Raw genomic sequence first — 19,798 nt, forward strand, 5'->3', positions numbered from 1 at the left:
GCATGGTCTGCAGTTTCACTGTTATTTGAATCATGGTCAAATATACTTGCTCTGATACGCTACCCTCCGAATCACTGACCACCCGCTGATTGATATTAAAACCCGGATGGCTCTGAATTTCTTACAACTAAATAGCAATAAATCTGAAGCCATTCTCATAGCACCCCCTTCCATTCTCTATCTGTCCTGAGTTTCATTACATCCTCTATTAATCAGGTCCATAACCTTGGTTACTCAAGCCTCACATAAATAACATCACCAAAATAGCCTTTTTAGACTGTGTCCTTCTCTCCCTGACTCTGTGGCTGAAACTTTAATTCATGCTTTTATTACATCGATGCTGGATTACCACAGTGTATTGGTTGGGTTAGTCTTTTCAAAAAGCTCCAGTACGTGCAGAATTCTGCAGCAAGTGTCCTCACACACACGTAACCCCCAGGTTAAAAGACCTTCATTTCCTTCCAGTCCATTATCAAATACAATATAAAATCCTACTCCTGGTTTAGAAATTTTTACCTGGTCCGGCTCCTGATTATCTCTCTGCTCTGTTGTCCAGACACACCATTACGTTCACTCCGGTCTGCTGACGCTCATTTGCTCTCTGTTCCTCCTGCCAAATTACTTGGGTATGGTGACAGAGCTTTTAGTTTTGCAGGCCCAAAATTAGGGAACTCTGTCCCCCTGCATCTTCGTCTGTGCCCATCACTCTCCACCTTTAAGAAGCCTTTAAATAAGTTTCTTTTTCAGACAGATTTTGCTAATTTACAGTCTGTCTTATATCATAGTTGAAGTTGTCCTCTGTTTTCTACAGTTATCCCATAAGCTGCTTATGTATGACATAGTGGGGACATAGTCACTTCATTTGAATCTGAATAGAGTCTTGAGATTCTAGGGTTTGATTTTAAGTCGTGTTTTGTCTTGTCATTAGCTGCAGCCATTGCATTGTACAAAAGTAACCCCTGCTTCAAACAACAAATCTTTCTTTAGAAAGGAAAGACTACGCAGGAGACAAATGACAAGCCACTCAGGACACAATAAAAGACAAGACACTTAAAAAGACATAAATTTTGTGTTAGAGCCTAAGAAACCTGACCCTAATTATCCTGTAGTTTGTTTAGCAGGTGAGCTAAACCTGGCAAGTTTTAGCAGGTAAAGTAGCAGTCCATTTACAGGTGATCTGTAAATGCTCTTTCATATTTCTGCATTTGATTATCTGTGAAAATGTGCTTGCAAAATATACAGATGGTTTAGCTGTCAGCCATAATTTTAATTGGAATTTATGAATGAGCAACAAAGAAAATTTTACGCTCAGTTGTACAAAATGAATCCAAGAAAATATTTTACAATTTTTTGTGTTTGTTTGATTTTTGTTTTGTTTATTTTTTTAAGCCTGATTAGTGTCTTAATATAATTCTGATATAATTCTTAAATCTTTCTGAAATAAACAGCTTTTTATTGTATTTTATTATTTTTAATTTAATTTTATTTTTAGCACCAGTTCACGTTGAGTATTGTTTAGGTCTTATGACCAGTGAACAACTCTTCTAGTTATAAAACTGTACAGATCCACTCAATGCAAAGTTGTTGTCCCTTACCCATGACTCAGTTCTGTGCACAGTGACACTGAGGTATATATTTAAATGTCAACACCGAGTCATGAGTGTGTCCACATGCTCCTTGAGCCCACATCTCTGTAAAAAAAAACCACACACAACTTCTATATGTGAAACATATACTTTAAACTTCATTCTTGCACAGTGGCAGGATGATGCACACATGCTCAAATAATGTACAGGCATTTAGTTTTGGGATCACTTTAAGAGTAAGATTGGTTCTCCTTGACCATATGGGACAGGCTTAATGACCATAACAGAGAGCAGCAGTGAATGTAGAGCAGAGAGCAGGAGCTTCACAGTGAGAGGACCTCCCATGCTTCCCTCTGGGGCTGTGTGTGTGTGTGTGTGTGTGTGTGTGTGTGCCCTTATCAAGTCGGCCCATATCTCCATTTCAAAGCATCCCATCCACTTCGAAAGTTCAGGGAGCCTCACAATGTCTATTCTGTAATTTAGATTTCCGATATCCTTCTTTCATTAAACGTAGCTTATCAAAAAACTAATAACGATAAAATCATTAAATCGAGGCCTCCTTGAGGAGTCAGATAACCAGCTTCTTCTCTCTTGATCCTCTTCTCCAAGAGAGAGGCACAGAGACAGAGCCTAAATGGAGATAAGGCTGTTATGATTGTGGTACGTCTCAAAAAATGATCTGAAAACTTGCTCCTCGGGTGTGTTCGCCATCATCTGTATCCAGACACCTCCACTGATGAAATGCTGCTGTGGTGGTTGTGAGGAGGAGGAAGAAAGAACGTGTTCTGTGAAAAATCAGCAGAAACATGTGTTTTTTTCCTGCTCAGATGTGTAGGGCAAAGCTGTGTTGGCATGTAGATTTGTGGCGCTGTTTTTTCAATTTGCATATCATTTACTTCATCTCCTTTTGTTGACACCCCAGGGCCCAGGCAAAGATTTTGATCTTTATAGGAAGGGTGATGGGACTGAGAGTGTGCTTATGTGTTCTCTCTCTCTCTCTCTCTCTCTCTCTCTCTCTCTCTCTCCTGCTGTTCCTCCCTTCATAGAAAGGTTTACCAGAGACACCGTTTGAAAGTGAAGTCTTATTTAAGCTGTAAAATTTTATAAGTGCTATAAATGTAACATTTGTTCCGATGTCATGTTTCCTTATGTTAATGGTGCAGTTAACTTGACCTTATGTGTTATGTTAATTTGCTGCTGTGGGTGAAACATATGTCTGTTTTACAGTGATCAGCAGCCTTTGGTGTGGCTCCTCTCACAGTGCGAGTGCTGATTAGTCTGATTTATCAGCGTTATTCCTAATGAAGATCTTTTCGTTTAAAAAAAAAATTGTCTAGATTCAAGAGTCGGAACTCCTGGACATCGGATTAATTTCACAACAGAATAATGCTTTGCAGTACGTGTAATTCCCTGAGAGCGCTTGTGGGAGTGCGCGAGTGCTCGCGCGCACTTCTGAAGCCCCAATTATAATTGTTGCCCACTGTGTCCAGTGCTGCTCTGGTCTCTCTGGATCGAGAGGTAATTAGAATATTCCTTGTGCATTATTCCCTGTCTGAGAACATCCCATCCCTCAGAAGCACTCGGTCTGAAATAGGTCACTCCAACAGCCGCGAGTGTCTCTTTAAACTACACGAAATCCGTTAACGGAGATCTTGCTCCCTAGATTATTTTGGCCCTGCTTTGGCATGGAAATCAATTTGGAAAAAAAAGCTCTCAAGTTTTTTTGTCTCAGTGAAAACCACTGAAGTGCTGTGCCTTGGTGGAATTTTCTTTCACTAATTTCCTCCCTCTTGTTGCCATGGGTCCTGAGTAACCACTACCCTAGAAGAGCAGTCAGAGACTGCAGATTAGTTGAGCTTGACACTACTTTATTCAACTTACAAAGTAGACCATAAGACGTGCAGAAAGCACATGAATATGACACCTTTCCATAGTCAGGCCAAATTGTGCGATGTTAAACTATCAGGATGCCATTGCGTAGTTTCACGAGCCTAGGGTTACTCTGAAGACCCAATCGAAGGCGACTAAGAAGGCCTTGCACCTGCTTTCTTTAATGCTTCTCCATAAAAAACATGATGGCCTTTTTGTTTTCATCTCATTAAAGAGCTCTGCACATCTGGAGCTGCAGACAAACTCTTTTAATGTGGTTCTTGTTGTGCAGCACTGAAGTTATTCCTTCCATTTCAGCTGTTTGTCTTGAACTCTGTTTCTTCCCTTTTCCTCCGTGGCACCAAAAGCAGTGCGCCACTGTTCACATATTTCAGAAGCATAATCCTTCAGTGGAAGGTAGAAAAGTATTTATTGTCAGACAGGATACTCTGTCTCACATTAATAGTGAGGGCAGACTTCAAAGGATGAACACAAATAGACTTGCATTGTCCTGCCTCTATATCCTCCAGAGTTCAAAGAGAGAGTTTGAATAGCAGTGTTTCTAAAGCTTCTCTTTCAGACCTGCTGAGATGTAAAGCAGGTAACCTGCTATTGATACGCACGCACACACATACATACATGCAAGGAGTTGCAGTTAAATGCTCTCTACAAAAGCTCCATGCAAACACAGTGCAGTATAATCACAGAGGTACGGGGGGGGGAAGCTTTGCATTAAAGCACAAGCTGTGCGCGCGAGTCGTCTTAGCCCTGCGTCCCTGCCGTCTCTCTTCAGCTCTGAATGAACAGGTAGTTTAGGATATCTACAGATTAAGGCTGTGATGCTCTTAAACTCATGTGCTGATTGATGCCTGAGTGAGGGACAGGCGTAACAGCCAAACAGATGTCAGATGTGGAGGGGGGGAGCTCTGTGTCAAAGTACCCTCCCTATAGACTGCATTAATGAAGAGAGAAAGAGAGAGAGAGAGAAGGGGAAGGAGATAAAAGAGAGTGTGGAGTATGCACATCAAAGAGTTGCTAATGATGGGAGATGCCATTAGGGGTTGTAGTGGCCTTTGTTTCGGCTTCCTAACACCTGCAATTTGTTGAGGGCTTTCTATGTACCACTGAATTACCCACATTTGCATGACTACTGAGTGAATACAAAAAGGGATAAAAAGTAAGACCCCTGAAGAGTTTGTGTGGGCTATGCCCCAAACGCTACTTCGCTTCTCCTAAGAACTAGCTGAGTGATTACAGTGGAGATGCTGCAACTGGCTGGATGTGATTGGCTGAACAAGACGTAGTGAGCTGTGCAAGTTGTGGTTTAAAATATAAAGGTAACAGAAACCCTCTGTGCCTTGTTGCTCCTAGTCTGAAGTAGAGCAGCACTTTAGTGTAGCAGTCCGTTTGACCATATGGGTGAGCACGTACCCCATCTTTTCTGAAAATGAGCTTATTTAACGTTTCTGTGCCTGCGGGGACTGGAGGAAGCTCTGGAGAAAATCAGAGCGTGAAATTGCGATTAGCCCCTGTTGTTTGTACGGACTGAAGAAGGCTACAGGACTTGGCATGGCCGAAGGTGTAACCTGTTTTGTTTGGCCTTGCTGAAGCCCTCCCAGATGGAGCGAGCAGCTGCCATTGAATAAACTCGGGTGGGTGCGTGCGATGAGGACGACTCGGGCCATGTTTAGATTCGAAGGCAAAACAACAAATCTGTCCCTCACAGTCAGGAGGAGCAGCCCAGGGAGACTCCTCCAGCTACTGCCGCGTGAAACTCAGCTCTGCACCTTCTCTCCTGCTCACACAGATTATCAGAACACAGGTCAATCCATTATCAGTGTGAGGGGCTAACTTCTAACGCTATGTAGATCAGTTTTGATTAGTAATTTTTCTAGGGTGTTGTATGTAACCAGCACTCTACTCTGCCTCATATGAAAATATACAATTGCTTCCAACACCTACTGTAAACAAACACTTAGGCACAAAAGCTACTGAAACAGTGCACCGTAACCACATAAGTGGGTTCTTTGACTGAGGGGCTAGTTTCAGCAGTTGCTAAAAGGTCTAGTTAATAAAATGCAGAATTGTCAAATCATTACATTGCTTTGCTGTTTTTAAAAAAGGATTTCAGATTTAAATACAAAAAACATGTTCATCTAATAAATACAACTAGTCCTGAGACAATCAAATGTGAGCACAAAGTAATGAAAGTGTGTACTAACTATTATCACTATAAAAGATAACAAAAACAACAGTGAACACAGTGGGAGAACATTTACATCTAAAATTTAAAACTATGAATTATTTATTTATGATATATTTTCAGTGAAATCCACTATAAAAAAAAAAACATTTTAATCTCCAGCTGTAATAAAGTGAAAGTTTCTGGCTCCGCCTTTAAGGCGCAGGAGCGGCGTTTAATGGCGGTAACCACAGTCAAACAAGAAATCCGCCACAGTATGTGTCCTATTTGGGTTGTGGCCTTCAAAGGACACTCAACAGCCTTTGAAGGACGGAATTCCGTAGAATGCGTCCTTCGAAGGGTGCAGGCCCTGAATTGAGACGCACCTTTAGCCTGGCTAGCATGCACTGTGAGTTTTTTACATATCAAAACACCGATAGGTAACAACAGAAGTTAAAATAAAGCTGCTGTGTGGATTTCTTATACACAAATAAGTTATTAGATTTTAGGATGGAAAATGTTGTTTTATGAAAGTTTTCCGAGTGAATCTCAAGAGATATCTGTCTGATGACTTCCAACAAACATCCCAGAAAATATATGTTCTTGTATAACCTATTAAACTATATAAAATATCCATGTTATGCCCCTAATAAGTTGAATAAGTAGTTTCTGAATACTTTAGAGGAGTTACAGAATTCATACATTCATTCATTCATTATCTGTAACCCTTATCCAATTCAGGGTCGTGGTGGGTCCAGAGCCTACCTGGAATCATTGGGCGCAAGGCGGGAATACACCCTGGAGGGGGCGCCAGTCCTTCACAGGGCAACACAGGCACACACACAGACACATTCGCCAATCCACCTGCAACGTGTGTTTTTGGACTGTGGGAGGAAACCCACGCAGACACAGGGAGAACACACCAACTCCTCACAGACAGTCACCCGGAACGGGAATCGAACCCACAACCTCCAGGCCCCTGGAGCTGTGTGACTGCAACACTACCTGCTGCACCACCGAGTTACAGAATATTAAAATATTTTTCAACTTTTGTAATCATGAGGTTGGTATAGCAGTGTGGCTGAGTTGGTCTAAAGGGTATAAGGTAAAAATTGTTTTAAAGGACCTGTTGCCTGTGTAGTAGGTGTTCAGTTTCCACTTTCTGTCTTGTTTGCTATAGGAGAAACATATCAAGGTTTTGTTGTTTTTTTTTTGCGGTGTGGTTCAGTAATGTCAGTAATTACATTTTCCATATTAAAGAATACGCCTTGCACCCAGTGATTCTGGGTAGACTCCGGACCCACCGTGACCCTGAACTGGATAAGCGGTTACAGATGAATGAATGAATATTAAAGAAAACATGTCACCATTGTGTTGTATTAATGGTGCAGGGAGCCATTGAACTGAGTTTTTATGCAAAATGTAAATATGTGAAGTAATTAGAAGCAACTCCAAAACCCAAACTGTTGATCAGTGCAGTAACACGGGTGGGAGGGCTGCCTTTTTCCCCAAGGACAAACTTCCATTATACAATATATGATGTGTAAAATCAGAGAGTGGTCTGTTCTGTCACTATTTGGTGTAATTTAAAACTGATCAACCTGAGGAAAGCAGAATGTGACCCCAGCAATTACCCCGCACTGACAGCCCTCCGCAGCCTGCGGCCGAGTTGCCACACACAGAGCCGAGCTGCTGTTTGGATATTGACCTCTCCCTCCACTGTTGACCCCCGGCCAGTCTGAGCACCGCTCGGCCTCGGCCTTTAAACGCGCAGCCTTTGCCTCTGCCTGGCAGCGTGAAGAGAGGCGGCGTTATCAGATTTCAGGGGAAAATGTTAGAGAGCAGGAGAGTGGAGTTGGGCTGCAGTGCATTGGAGGCTGAGTACAATGGCAGCTTTCTGTCAGGCAGCAACTTCAAAGGCTCACTGAGTGACTGCTCTGAGTTAGACTTTGTTGTAGATCACTGAGGAAATTCACAGATGTTTTCTCATACGAGACACCATTACAGCGGCTCAAGTACCCAGTAGCCCCGAGCATTTCTCTCTCTTCTCTCATTTCTCTCTCTTTCTATCTTTCCTGCTCTGTCTCTCTTTCCTGTGCTGCTTTTTTGTGTGGGAGACAGATGTGGAACCAATTTTTTCTCTTTCTTCTTTTTTCTGCAGTCAGTCCAGAGAACATGAAAAGTTCGACAGTTTAGTCATTTGGACCTGTCTCAGAGTCTCGAAATAAAGTAGCTACAAATGCCAATGCTTTCATTTTTTTAATCTGCGGAGTAACTTTCATCCAAGTAGCTCAGACCTGGTGACAGCTTTAAACAGAGGTTACATTCTTTTTAAATGCGAGTCATGTAAGTTTTCATGTATGGATCATTGATCACCGATCACTGCTTACTCTTTATCTCTTTCTCTCTCTCTCTCTCTCTCACAGACCGCCTTCTTGAGCTCCTGACCAATAAAGGTATATATTACACACAGTGCTGGAGCATTTGTAATTTCTATTTTTAATGTAATTTTTTGAGTGTGTGTGTGTCGCCCTATGAAGGACTGGTGTCCCCTCCAAGGTGTGTTCCTGCCTTGCGCCCAGTGATTCCGGGTAGGCTCCAGACCCTCCAAGACCCTGAACTGGACAAGCTGTTACAGACAATGAATGAATTAATTAGTTCATTAATTTTAAATAAAAGGTTATTTGTTAATAGTTATTTATTGTTCCTAAGTTACCTAGACTCAAGTTTAACTAACGTAAATGGCAGGCCTTTCAACTTCTACTTTTAAAAAGAGTAAATATAAATAAATATTTGCCAATTGCTGTTTAAAAAACAAAAACAAACAAAAAAAACATTGTTTTTATGTTTAACTGCAGTTGTAATAATTTTTTTTCCCTTCCATAACAGTTTTTGTATGTGGTGCTGCAGTATGCGCTGTGTGCACTCTCTGAGAACTGTATATATTCCTGGATCTGGAAAACATAGTCAGATGCTTGAGAAAGGCTTCTTTCATTGAGTTTGAATTTTCTGTCGTAGTTGTTCCGGTAGAGCACAGCAGAAGATGGAAGTTTGCTTAAGTGATGTAAACAGGCTCACCTTTTACATGTGATGGACATTGTAGGGTGTGTGTGTGTGTGTGAGATGGGGGTGAACTTTTGCTTGTCAGAAGCTGTTGATTTTACTATCGCATTTGAACACACCCTTCAACTGTGTTTTGTACGACATAATTTGTGAGAAATAAAGCTGTTCCACAAGTTAAACCAATCAGCAGCATTATTTCTCCCGTTATTACAGCTCCTCACCTCAGAAACTGCCCATTACATCTGTATTATTCAATAAAAAATATTAGCGCTCCCAATATTCAAAGTCAATGAGCTTTAGGGCTTATTTGTTTTGACATGTTAATCAGAGCTAATGCTCAATGCCTAGCTGCGCATATGGAGCTGGGTGCCACTCTCACACGGTTGGTGTTAATGTATTTTACATTGTGAAAGGTGAAGGGTTAAAAGAGACTTGATAAATTGAAATGTTGTGCATCCGTGACAATCCTCTGTGGGATGCAGGGAAAAGGAGATAGCCTTTGGGCCCAGCGGGAGCCCCCCTCTGCCCCATGACTGTGTGCAGAGCCGTGGGAGAGGACTAGTAGTGCTAATCCCTTCAAAGCAAGCGATCCACTTCAAAATCAGCAACTGCAAACTTTTGGGGGACAGTGGTGGTTCTTAAAGAATAGCAAAGGGAAAACGTGCTCATGGTGCGTGTCTGGATGAGGAAACATATATTTGCAGTCACTACACCGGTCGTCTCTGTCCTGAGTTATACTCATTTATTTAGCACTGTGGCCTGTTTCCAAGTATCAGGCTTGTCCTGGTCACTCTCTGCTTGAGAGGTCAAGGTGTTTAAAGGTCACTGAGGTTCAGTTGCCCACCCAGATAAAGTCTTGAGGAGCTTTAGGCGGAGCAGAGGGAGGGGATGGGAAAAGTGTTTCCACTTTCCTAAAACCGGGAGCTCCTCCCACCTTCACACAATCTCCCAGGAAAGGCAGGAATAAGACATCAGCCTGCTGTAGTCCCTTCCACACCTTTAATTAGCCAAGTTAGTTAACTATGACACCTCCCTCACTCCACACGTAAATTATACCGAGGAATCAATTGTCATTTGTCGGGGAGAAGTCACAGTTAAGACGGCTGCATGAACGTGGAGACATTTCCCTTCCTGAATTAATGTTAGTGGATTTAATTGTGTAAGAGCTGTCTCTGCTGCCTGTTGTTTTTTGAGCTGCCAGTGAGATGGAAAAAAAAATGCTGATAAATTATAATCAGTTTTTTTTCCTTTATAAAGTTGCTTTAAATCTCCTTAGACTTGAAGTGTTTTGAAAGCAAGGTTGTTTTCTGTTTTATTTACTTATTTTTACTTGGCGTTTATTTTGAGCCGAAACAAAGGGAGAATAAAGAGTTCCAGGACGATTATGAACTATGTGCTGAATCCCATTATCCCGTTGCTTTCGCCTCCCCTCGTGAAGCCATCCAACACATCCCGACCCGACAGATCTCTCGAGATAACACGCCGGCATTGTCACAACGGGCCACGCTACAAATCCTTAATTACAAAAAGGAGGATCGGGTGACTCCGGCATCCAATACGGGGGTCTCCAGGCGGCGAGGGGTCTTTGATCAAGAAAATCCAATTATTTGTGTATATACATTTCCCACATAGTGATTACTTCATTAATTGTCCCGCCTTTATCTCCACCCTTCCCATCCCCTAATAATCAGCCCTTTTATCCAGACCAACAAACACACCATAGGAGCTTTGTGGATTCAAAGGATTTGCTTCCCCCTCTCAAAGAGCCGCTATTCTTTGATGATTGGGCAGCGGCAAACTTCAAAGTAATAAATCTTACTCCTGACTGGCTGGCGGCCCACCAAAGTCCTTATCAAATCCTAAGAAGTGATCCTTCAGTCCTCAGATAGTCCAAGGATATCTGGAGGAGAGGAAGCGCCGGGGCTACTCCGCTCTTTTCACATGAGAAGACGCTTTTTTTTCCCTGTCATTTCTGCGGCGCTCGGAGAGCTTCAGCTCTGACACTGTGGGGACGAGAGAAGGGGAAAGTTTGCCATGGCAGCGGTGGCGGTGCTGAGGAACGAGACTCTTCAGGCTTTCCTGCAGGTTCGTGCGAACTTTCCCCAGACTCTTCAACCAGGCTGCCTCCTGTTTTGTTTTGTTTTTTTTGTTTGTTTTGTTTGTTTTTTTGTTTTGTTTTGGGTTTTTTTTCTTTTTCCCCTTTTTTCTCTTTAATATTATTTGTGTTTTCTGTTCTTTTCTAAGCGACGGCTCTTTTAGATCAGGGTGAACTTTAGACATTAAGGTTATTATCGCCTTTCTTTGTTTCTGTAAACACGACTTTTTGAAACATGTTGATCTGGATTTAGCTTCTTAGCTCTGTTCTGAGGGCGGCGAGGACTGAACCAGGGACTCCTCACACTGACTTTTACGTCTTGTGGACTGCACTTTGTTTGTGTTGGACAGATCCGCGGGAGTGTGATTTAGATGTCTGTGAGGGCTCGTGCTCGTCCGTTAATGAGAGCTCTTTTACGTGATTTAGCGGATGTGTTTATAAGTGAGTTACAGTGACTCCGTAGGAGCAGAGGGTCCACGTAAAGTTACTCTTCAGACTTGTGGTGACTTTCTCTCTCCGTCTGGGTTCCACAGAAAAGGACTTATTTGAGTCTCAGCAGCAGTAGAACGTTCTTTTGACTGCATTCAACCGTTTTAAAAGTTCTCTAAGTGACTATAGGGCTTCCAAGAACCAGAACCAGAACTAGTGAGGCTTTGAAGCGGTTCTTTGAGTGTTTATGGTTTCAGAACCCACTTTAGGTTTTAGATTTACATCTCAGCTTGTTCATGTTTTGGAGTGTAAGTATTTCTATGAGAGGCTGTTGGTGGCTAAAGTTGCATCTCACACTCCTGACCTTGTCCACTTCCCTCTCCGTGACTTGTGGCTGCCTAACTCTAGCATGTTTTAGTAAAACGCCTGTGTTTTGCCCCCTCCAGGACCGCACTCCCAACTCCTCTCCGGAGAACAGCAAGCACTCCCCCCTGGCGCTGCTGGCGGCTACGTGTAACCGGATCGGCCACCACCATCACCAGCATCATCACCAGCACCACCACAGCTCTAACCCCACGGACTTCCTCCAGGTTCCGTACGAGCCCGCGCTGGGCTCCCCGACGCGGATCTTCCACCCGTGGAGCAGCGAGGCCAGTGCCCCGACCGGAGGATCGTCTTTCGGCCTGTCCTCCAAGGCGGGGCACCTGCAGGGCTCGTACGCGTCGCACCATGAACTGCCGCTGACGCCGCCGGCCGAGCCCGCGTACGCCTACGACTTCTCCCCGGTCAAGATGCTGCCGTCAGCCTGCGCCCCCGCCTACGTCCCCGCGGTTACGTACGCGGCGCCGGCCTCTATCGCGCCCCCCGTGCCGGGCTTCGTGACCGGACACTCGGGCCTTGTGCCCCAGACGCAGCGGCAGCTGTCCCCCAGCGCCGGGGAGGACATCCCCTGGTGGAGCCTGCAGCAGAACAGCCCTACGGCGGCGTCGCTCGCGCCTCACCGCTTCCCCCTGCAGCGGAGCCTGGTGCTGCACGGACACACGGATTTCGCGCAGTACCAGAGCCAGATCGCCGCGCTGCTCCACACCAAGTCCCCGCTGGCCGCGGCCCGTCGCTGCCGCCGATGCCGCTGCCCCAACTGCCAGTCGTCCAGCGGCTCCGGGGACGAGCCCGGCAAGAAGAAGCAGCACGTGTGCCACATTCCGGGCTGCGGTAAGGTCTACGGCAAGACCTCGCACCTCAAAGCGCACCTGCGCTGGCATTCGGGGGAGCGGCCCTTCGTCTGCAACTGGCTCTTCTGCGGCAAGAGCTTCACGCGCTCCGACGAGCTGCAGCGGCACCTGCGCACGCACACCGGCGAGAAGCGCTTCGTGTGCCCCGACTGCTGCAAGCGCTTCATGAGGAGCGACCACCTCGCCAAGCACGTGAAAACCCACCAGAACAAGAAGGGCAAGCCTCACGAAAAGCCCGCGGAGCATCACGTGAAGCGGGAGGACACGAGACACATATAAACACAAACAAAGCCACGACCCCAGACCGTAGACTAGTGCAATAACCGGAGGAGCGGAGGACGCAGGCAGGGTGTCGGGGGTGGGCGCTCACCCCGGAGCCGCTGCAGCGGAGGACTTGCTTTCTTCCTCAGGCTCAAGGAGACATTCTCTCTCGGAAGTCTAACTTCTTCTTTTTTGTTTGGACGTGTAAATAAGATGGTTTTTTTTCCACTTTCAGTTCTCATAGGGACTCTGAGGGAGCTCTGGACTGCCCTGTGCTGCCCACCATCACTAACAAGTTTTGAACTTGTGTTCAGATCTCTGTCTTCGCTGGAAGATCTCGCATCCTTGTAAATATATATTTAATAGCTTTTGTTGAAGGAAAGTGTCAGTCTTCGCTCCTTGTGGGGTGTTTAGCATGCTAATGAGAACCAAACTGTTAAATAAATTGCTGTGTGAAAAAATAAAGAATATTACTTGTTCCTCCACTTCAGAAGGTGACTGACGTCCTGGGCAGTGGATCACTGGAATGAACTTTTGAAAAGGGCTTCTGTATAGCATTGAACACGGGTCCCTCGCTCCTAACAGTAGTGGCTCCCTTTTGCTCTAGAAACACATTTTTAAAAATATATTTAAATAAATTTTCTAAAAAAAAAGTTTGAAGAAACTTTTTAAAAGACAAAGAACTGTGTATTCCAATGGTCCTTTGAGTTGTCATGGGCTACAATCCCGTCACCACTCAGACAGCTTTGAAACCCCACAAACTTAGAGTTCAGATTGTGTAACCGAGGCGATCTGGTTTAATATGATTTCCCACAGAGTGAATATTTACGAACAGGAAGACGTTGTTTTAGATGTTCATGTGTTTAACTATAGGCTCATTATGTGGTGTTGTGTTGTGGTGCAACTGCCAGACTTCCAAACTTTGAAGCAAAGTTCAGCTTTAAGTTCAGCTCTAAGGTCATCAGCTCTCAGGCCGAACAGAAGTCAAAGAAATATGAATAGGAATAACTATTGTTAGTTTATGGAATAAGTACTAGAAAACTGAAACAGGCAAATGGGGCCAAAATGTACCTAAAAGTGTTTAAATATGATCCACAGCTGACCTTATTTATTTAAAGTATCGCAAGGTTTTGCTTGAGTTTAAGAGTTTAAAATGAGTCAGGAAATCAGCGGAGGTGTGCTTTTTTTTAAATTTGTCTGAATAGAACTATAACCAAAACGCTGTTCAAATACCTTTAAGAATTTACACACGTCAATGTATGTATCTAGCATGAAAAGAAAGGCATATTTGTAAATTTAATATATATATATATTTATATTTGTGCAGTACTAGCAGTTGTAAACAGCTTCCTCAGGTCTGAAACTTCTCAGTCACTTGATACTGTGCCCTGGAAATTTAAACACTTTGTACCTCAAAGAGATTAAATCCTAGCTCTGTACATAAGTATTTTTGTAAGTTCTAGTTTACAGTGTTTAGTTACAGTATAAAGTTTGTGGGCAGATGGGAGTTTCAGGCTCTTCATTCATTAGTACTCAGGACAGACCCCGTAGGAAATAGTTCTCTTTTAAAATGTGCAGAACCATTTTAAACAGCGTAGACCTTGCGCATAATGTAAAAGTTCTTTACAAATATCCTCCCATTGTACAGTCAAATCCGAAGCCATATACGTAAACAGAAATATCCTCCTTATAATCTACTTTTGAAGCCACTCAGTCCAGTTCAGTAGGTACACTGCTATTCGGCTGATAACCCAAATGGATCTTCATATTCATATAAAGTATAGTATTGATCTCTTGTGAATAAGCAGTATGCTGAAACTGTTGCAGTGTAATGAGCAGAAATGGGTTTATTATGTGGATGTTTAATGAAAATGTCCAGTCAGTGGCTTCCGCTTGACAAAGTCAGTCTATAAGAAGTTCTCCGACCAGTTAAATTAAGGAACCAAGGATGTTATTTGCAGGTCGATGCGAGACTACCAAAACTGTGATTAAAAAAGCTCCCAGATAAATACGTCATGTGTGAACACACTGGAGATAAGGGCAATAGTTCTCTGTAAAGGCGCCTCATTATCTGGTGAAACCAAAGAGACATTCCTTCAAATGAAAGACAAGGCGGGTTAATTTAACACATTCACCTTGATGAAATACATATATATATGAATGTTTATATGAAGGAGGGCTCTTGCTGTAAATATGGACACAATACTGAAGCAGGTATTTTACTAATAGAGTAATTTGTCTTGCAAGAGCGCCCCCCGTGGTAAGCGCCAATTCTTGATAGTGTTCAATACAAGTTCTGACAGGTCTGTTGGTATATCTCCTGCCATACACTGTAAAAATGGTTCAGATATTCAAACTCAAAGGGTGTATTGTGTGTTAATAATAGTTCTGAATGATTTAAAATAAATGGTTTGAAGACTTTTAGACAAATAATAAGTAAATAAATACATTTAAATCAAATCATACTTTAACATCAATTCAACTCGCGGCGCAGCAGAATAAAGGCTCCGATTACAGAGGAAAAACAAATCTGAATGATGGCTTTTATTCTGGATATGTGAATCATAAGTATAAACTCCCTAGGAGCTCTAACAACAGCCTACTATCAGTTCTGTGGCTGGCCTGAACCGAGTGTACGAGCTTGGTGATGGTAGGACGTGTCTGATTCTCGGTTTTGTTATTGTTATGAATTATTCAGTGTTGTATGGGCCAGTTCTCCAGACTAATTAAAGCTATATATATGCTGAGAAACTCTCACTGCTAATGAATTCAGTTCAAATCTAGGCCTAGTGTTTATGTTTAATGTGTTGTGTTGAATTATAAAGTACGCCTTGGCTATTATTTCATTCTACCATATTCGAAGTGTTCCTGTCTCCAAATCACATATCAAGACATAACTCTTCTTCATCGCTTAGCTTCCTCTTCCTCAGTCCCTCTTAAGACCCCCAGCAGGGCCTCAATTTATTCCCAGATATTCCTACCATTATTTATTAATACCCAGCTGCAAAATCTTTCTTTTCTCAAGCGCTCCTAATGACACAAATTTTTTACCCAAACCCCCACAGTGTAACATCAAATTACCAGCATCTTTGCTATTGGTCAGTTTAAAATGTTAGATAAGCTGGACGCCACTGTAATTCACTGTAATTAAAGCTAATAGAGAGTCAAGGATCAAAATACTCTCAAAAACATGTTCATGTGCGAGAGACCCTGCAGATCCACCAAAGCTGAATTATTGAAGAGGTTAATGTTTGCCAAAGGGGAGATGTTGGTATCTAAGTGCTGTATTTACATTTCTCCATAGCGTCTTACAGAGGCGCGCCGGCTAAAAGACAGGAAACGAGTGGTTATCTTCTGTTCTTTGGTAGATCAGTTCTGTACATGGTTTGTTGCATTGAGTTGCTCCCGAAGGCAGTGTGCATTTATGAATTCAGCATGTGCTGATCCCACAGCCTTATATTCTTTTCATGTGTAATGTGTGGCACAAGCAAGTATTTGGACAGACAAATCCAGTGCGCTGTTTATGTGCAATAATTCAGACTGACAGCTTTGCTCTTTATGTTCAAGTAGATTCCTGTGCATCTTTAATGTTCCAGCCTTTATCGAGACAGATGCATGTCGATTGTAAATGGATAATATATAAACTGCATTTGAGTTAATAGTACATTATACAAAATGGTCTGATTTTTAATGTAGTTTCTCACTGGAAAGCTTTTTCCATATTTTTGTATCAAGCACTAATTTTTGAAATCTAACCTGATAGGATATCATTGGGGAGCGTTTCATTGATTTTAGCCGTGGCATTATTGAAGAAGCAAGGACCTGGAGCACACACTTTTTACTGAAGCAGCCAACAGACTGCAGAAAGGCTAAGGAACGTCCCACCCACTGCATGACTGGAAATTACAAAGGTATAATTTGGGAAATACACATGGAGATGGTGGGGCCCATAAAGAAACTACAACCATCCTTGTGTCATTTCCCAAATGGAGTCTCTACATCACTACAATAAAACTGCATTTTCACAAGCAATAACAACCACAACTTCATCCAGTGGTACTTTATTTGAGTCTGATCCTGCCTCAGCAAGATCCAGCACCTGTCGTATTTAAAACACATGCTTTCTGGAACCTAATCAGATGAATCTGGCACCTCTGCATTTTTTTAATAGAATAATTTAATTACCTTTAACCTCCCTTACCCCGCACCCCCAACCCCAAAGCACACTAGTCTGTCTATAACATGCACCCTATACTGCTCAACAAGCCCCCATACTGGTCTGTCCGTAGAATACAGCTGGATCCTTTACACTACACACACACTTGATGGATCACTCCACTCCATGTTCCCTTACTGCATGATTTACAAATTAAGCCCTGACTACAGCTATAAAAAAAGAAAGTCTCACCCCAGGGGATTACAGGGTCATGCTGGCAGCCATTTTGCATGGCTCCACCCCCTTACCTACTCTGGATGTGTGGGGGGAAAATGTGAAATGCCATTCAGCCACTCTCCCAAGAGCCAACACTCCCAGTGGCCTTCACTCCAGCCCCCAGCAAAGGCCCACACATCCACAGGCCAGCTTTCCTCCATCTGCCATGCTCCTCTATGAAGAGGAGCCACTAGGTCTTGCTGGTGACGTAGGTTCCGCAGCACTGATTATCTTCATCTGCTTTGCCTTCATTTGTTCAAGGCTGTCAAGTGAGGCAGTTTGCATGTGGCACTGGTGGGCCTCCACATTAGCTCATCCTGGCTGTGGCCCCTAAATTTAGGGTCTGCCAGCCTCAACATGGTGGTTAGCTTAGCAGCTAATGCTTCTAATTAGTGGCTACTGCTAACATCCTAGGCTACTCTCGTCTCTGCTACCTCAGACACTGCTCTGGAGCAAAGTGCTGCAGTCACTGTGGTCATCAAAACTAGACTGAATTACATGGCCCATGCCATCAACGCTGAATTTCCATTGAGTGCAGGTGTTGTGATGGGGGCCTTGCCCAGCTATAGCATGTGAGGACCACAGTGCCAGCCACTTTTATCTACAAGGCGTTGTCAAGTGGGGAGTTAGCAGCCTCCATCCTCTTACTCACCCAGATACCAAGCACAGAGCCCCGGACCACTAGTGCTGCATTCTCCATTGACTGACTCTATCTTTTCACTATGGAGTACCCATTTGAATGCATGTTGTCATGAGGGTCTCCAACACATTGCAACCACTATCCAGACCTCTAGCAACCTTTTCCACGCTGCCTACATTATGCCATCACTGTCTCTCCCTGGCTGGTAATGTAGCTGGCCTGCTCAGTCAGAGTACAGACATTGTGCTCAGTACCTACCTCCCGAGGGATCAATGTTCATTATTTGCTTAAAATCCATCCCCGTCCTCAGCTGATCACAGAGTGTGAAGCCCTGGACCACCCCGTGCACCATCCCTGGTCTGCCTCTGAGTGTCGCTCTCTCCACCGCTGTTTGTTTCTGTCTATTGACCCTGAAGTGCCTCCCTGGATACACATTCCTGCATGGGAAACAACACAAAATCAGTACTGGGAATGGTTTCCCGGACGATCAGTCCCATCTTAAGTGCATACTGCCACTGCCGATTCTCTCACTCAGTATTTCACTCAGTATCCATACCCTGGTGGGTCAGTGTTCATTGCTCTTTTCCACCAGAGAGAAAAGCAGATTTTCTGACACAGACAGGGACTTATTGGAAAGGCAGACCACCGTTAGAAAAACACCACCCAAACTGTAACACACACAGGGAAGCAGGTAAATGCAGGGAAAAAGACAAGTTGGGAAAGGAGACAAGAAAAGCTGGGGCCCTCAGAAAAAAAAACTCATGTATAAAGCAACACAGCCAACATAAATAAATAAATTCAATAAAATTATACCTACTTTAAAACAATAAAAAATATAAACATTGATATGGAGCCTGTTGTCAGCTATTGTGCATCTCACCAGTCCCTTATTTCATTGTTAATTTCATTAGTGAAATGTATGACAAAATATATTCTTTGACCACCTGTTTTTCACAATGATGAAAGCAATGATTATATTAATTTTTCAGCAATGATATAAAAACTAAACGATAATGTGATAAACAGGCACCTTATCCAGTTTGTAATTTGAAAACAGAAAATCACAATGAACCAGACTCTGAAATTATTTTACACACGTCACAAATAAGACACAACAGTATCTGTGTCACATGATTATGACGAAAGAGCGTTTTCCTTTAGGAGTGTGAGGAGATTTGGGTTTAAGAGTCGACATTATATCTATATTAAAAAGGGAAAAAGCCTTCTTCCACAGTCCCGCGACCTGAGGCAGATATTGTGTGAAATGTCCAAATTTATTTTCAGAGTATGGTTCCAGTCCGTCCCGATGAGCATCACATAAGAGCGGCAGAACACAGTCAAAGTAATAGGGTTTATTGAAGAGGAGTCGAATCTCAAAGAATCGATTCTTTGTCGCTCTTATCAAATGTTGCCCAATGATTTATGGAGTTGAGACATCTGGCGTGGACTCAACCTCGTTTTAACATGTTTGTAAATGTAACATAGCTATTAAGCTATGAAACTAAGTAAGAAATAATACCTATAAGATAGAAAAATCATTACAAATGTGTGCGTAAGATTAGGCTAAATGTTTTAATTGATTGATTAAAATGAGACTAAAATATTTGTAGTTTCCATTGATTAAAATTAAATTAAATCTAAAGATATTAAATGACAAATGTAACTGAAACTGAATAATTTATTTAAAATAAATCAAAATCTGCTGTCAAATTTAATACTGTTTATATATATATATCCAAAAGCCACAATTAAATACACATAACTTGTATCTAAAACTCCGTGGTTATAAACTATAAAGTTGAAGCCCCAGATAAAAGTGTAGCCTTTTAGATTTATAGTGTTTAATGAAATATGTAGATGTATGCATTTTTTCACTTACATTTTTTATTTATATTAGTATCACATTGGTCACACACAGCTAACATTAGCTACTCAAACAACTGACAAGAATTTCGTAGATAAAACGTAAACTGGCTTATGATCTGCTAGTTTCTAATCTTTTATTTGTC

The 19,798-nt window shown here is 42.8% G+C and overlaps 2 protein-coding genes across 2 annotated transcripts in view; both read left to right on the forward strand.

The window, feature by feature from the left end:
- Positions 1–11,784, forward strand: part of myo3b (myosin IIIB) — a 104,813-nt gene extending 93,029 nt beyond the window's left edge. The window contains exons 36-37 of the mRNA XM_066685927.1: positions 8,064–8,093; positions 11,671–11,784. Of these exons, the coding sequence (XP_066542024.1) occupies positions 8,064–8,084 (21 nt within the window). The 3' untranslated portion in view covers positions 8,085–8,093; positions 11,671–11,784. The remainder of the gene's footprint in view (positions 1–8,063; positions 8,094–11,670) is intronic.
- Positions 10,374–13,192, forward strand: sp5a (Sp5 transcription factor a). Its single transcript, XM_066686511.1, has 2 exons — positions 10,374–10,785; positions 11,671–13,192. Exons 1-2 carry the CDS (start codon positions 10,735–10,737, stop codon positions 12,733–12,735), a joined length of 1,116 nt encoding a protein of 371 aa, XP_066542608.1. The 5' UTR covers positions 10,374–10,734; the 3' UTR covers positions 12,736–13,192.
- The last annotated feature ends 6,606 nt before the right edge of the window (positions 13,193–19,798 follow it).

The sequence above is a fragment of the Hoplias malabaricus genome, chromosome 12 (genome assembly GCF_029633855.1).
Source record: "Hoplias malabaricus isolate fHopMal1 chromosome 12, fHopMal1.hap1, whole genome shotgun sequence".
In the NCBI taxonomy this organism is placed as follows: Eukaryota; Metazoa; Chordata; class Actinopteri; order Characiformes; family Erythrinidae; genus Hoplias; species Hoplias malabaricus.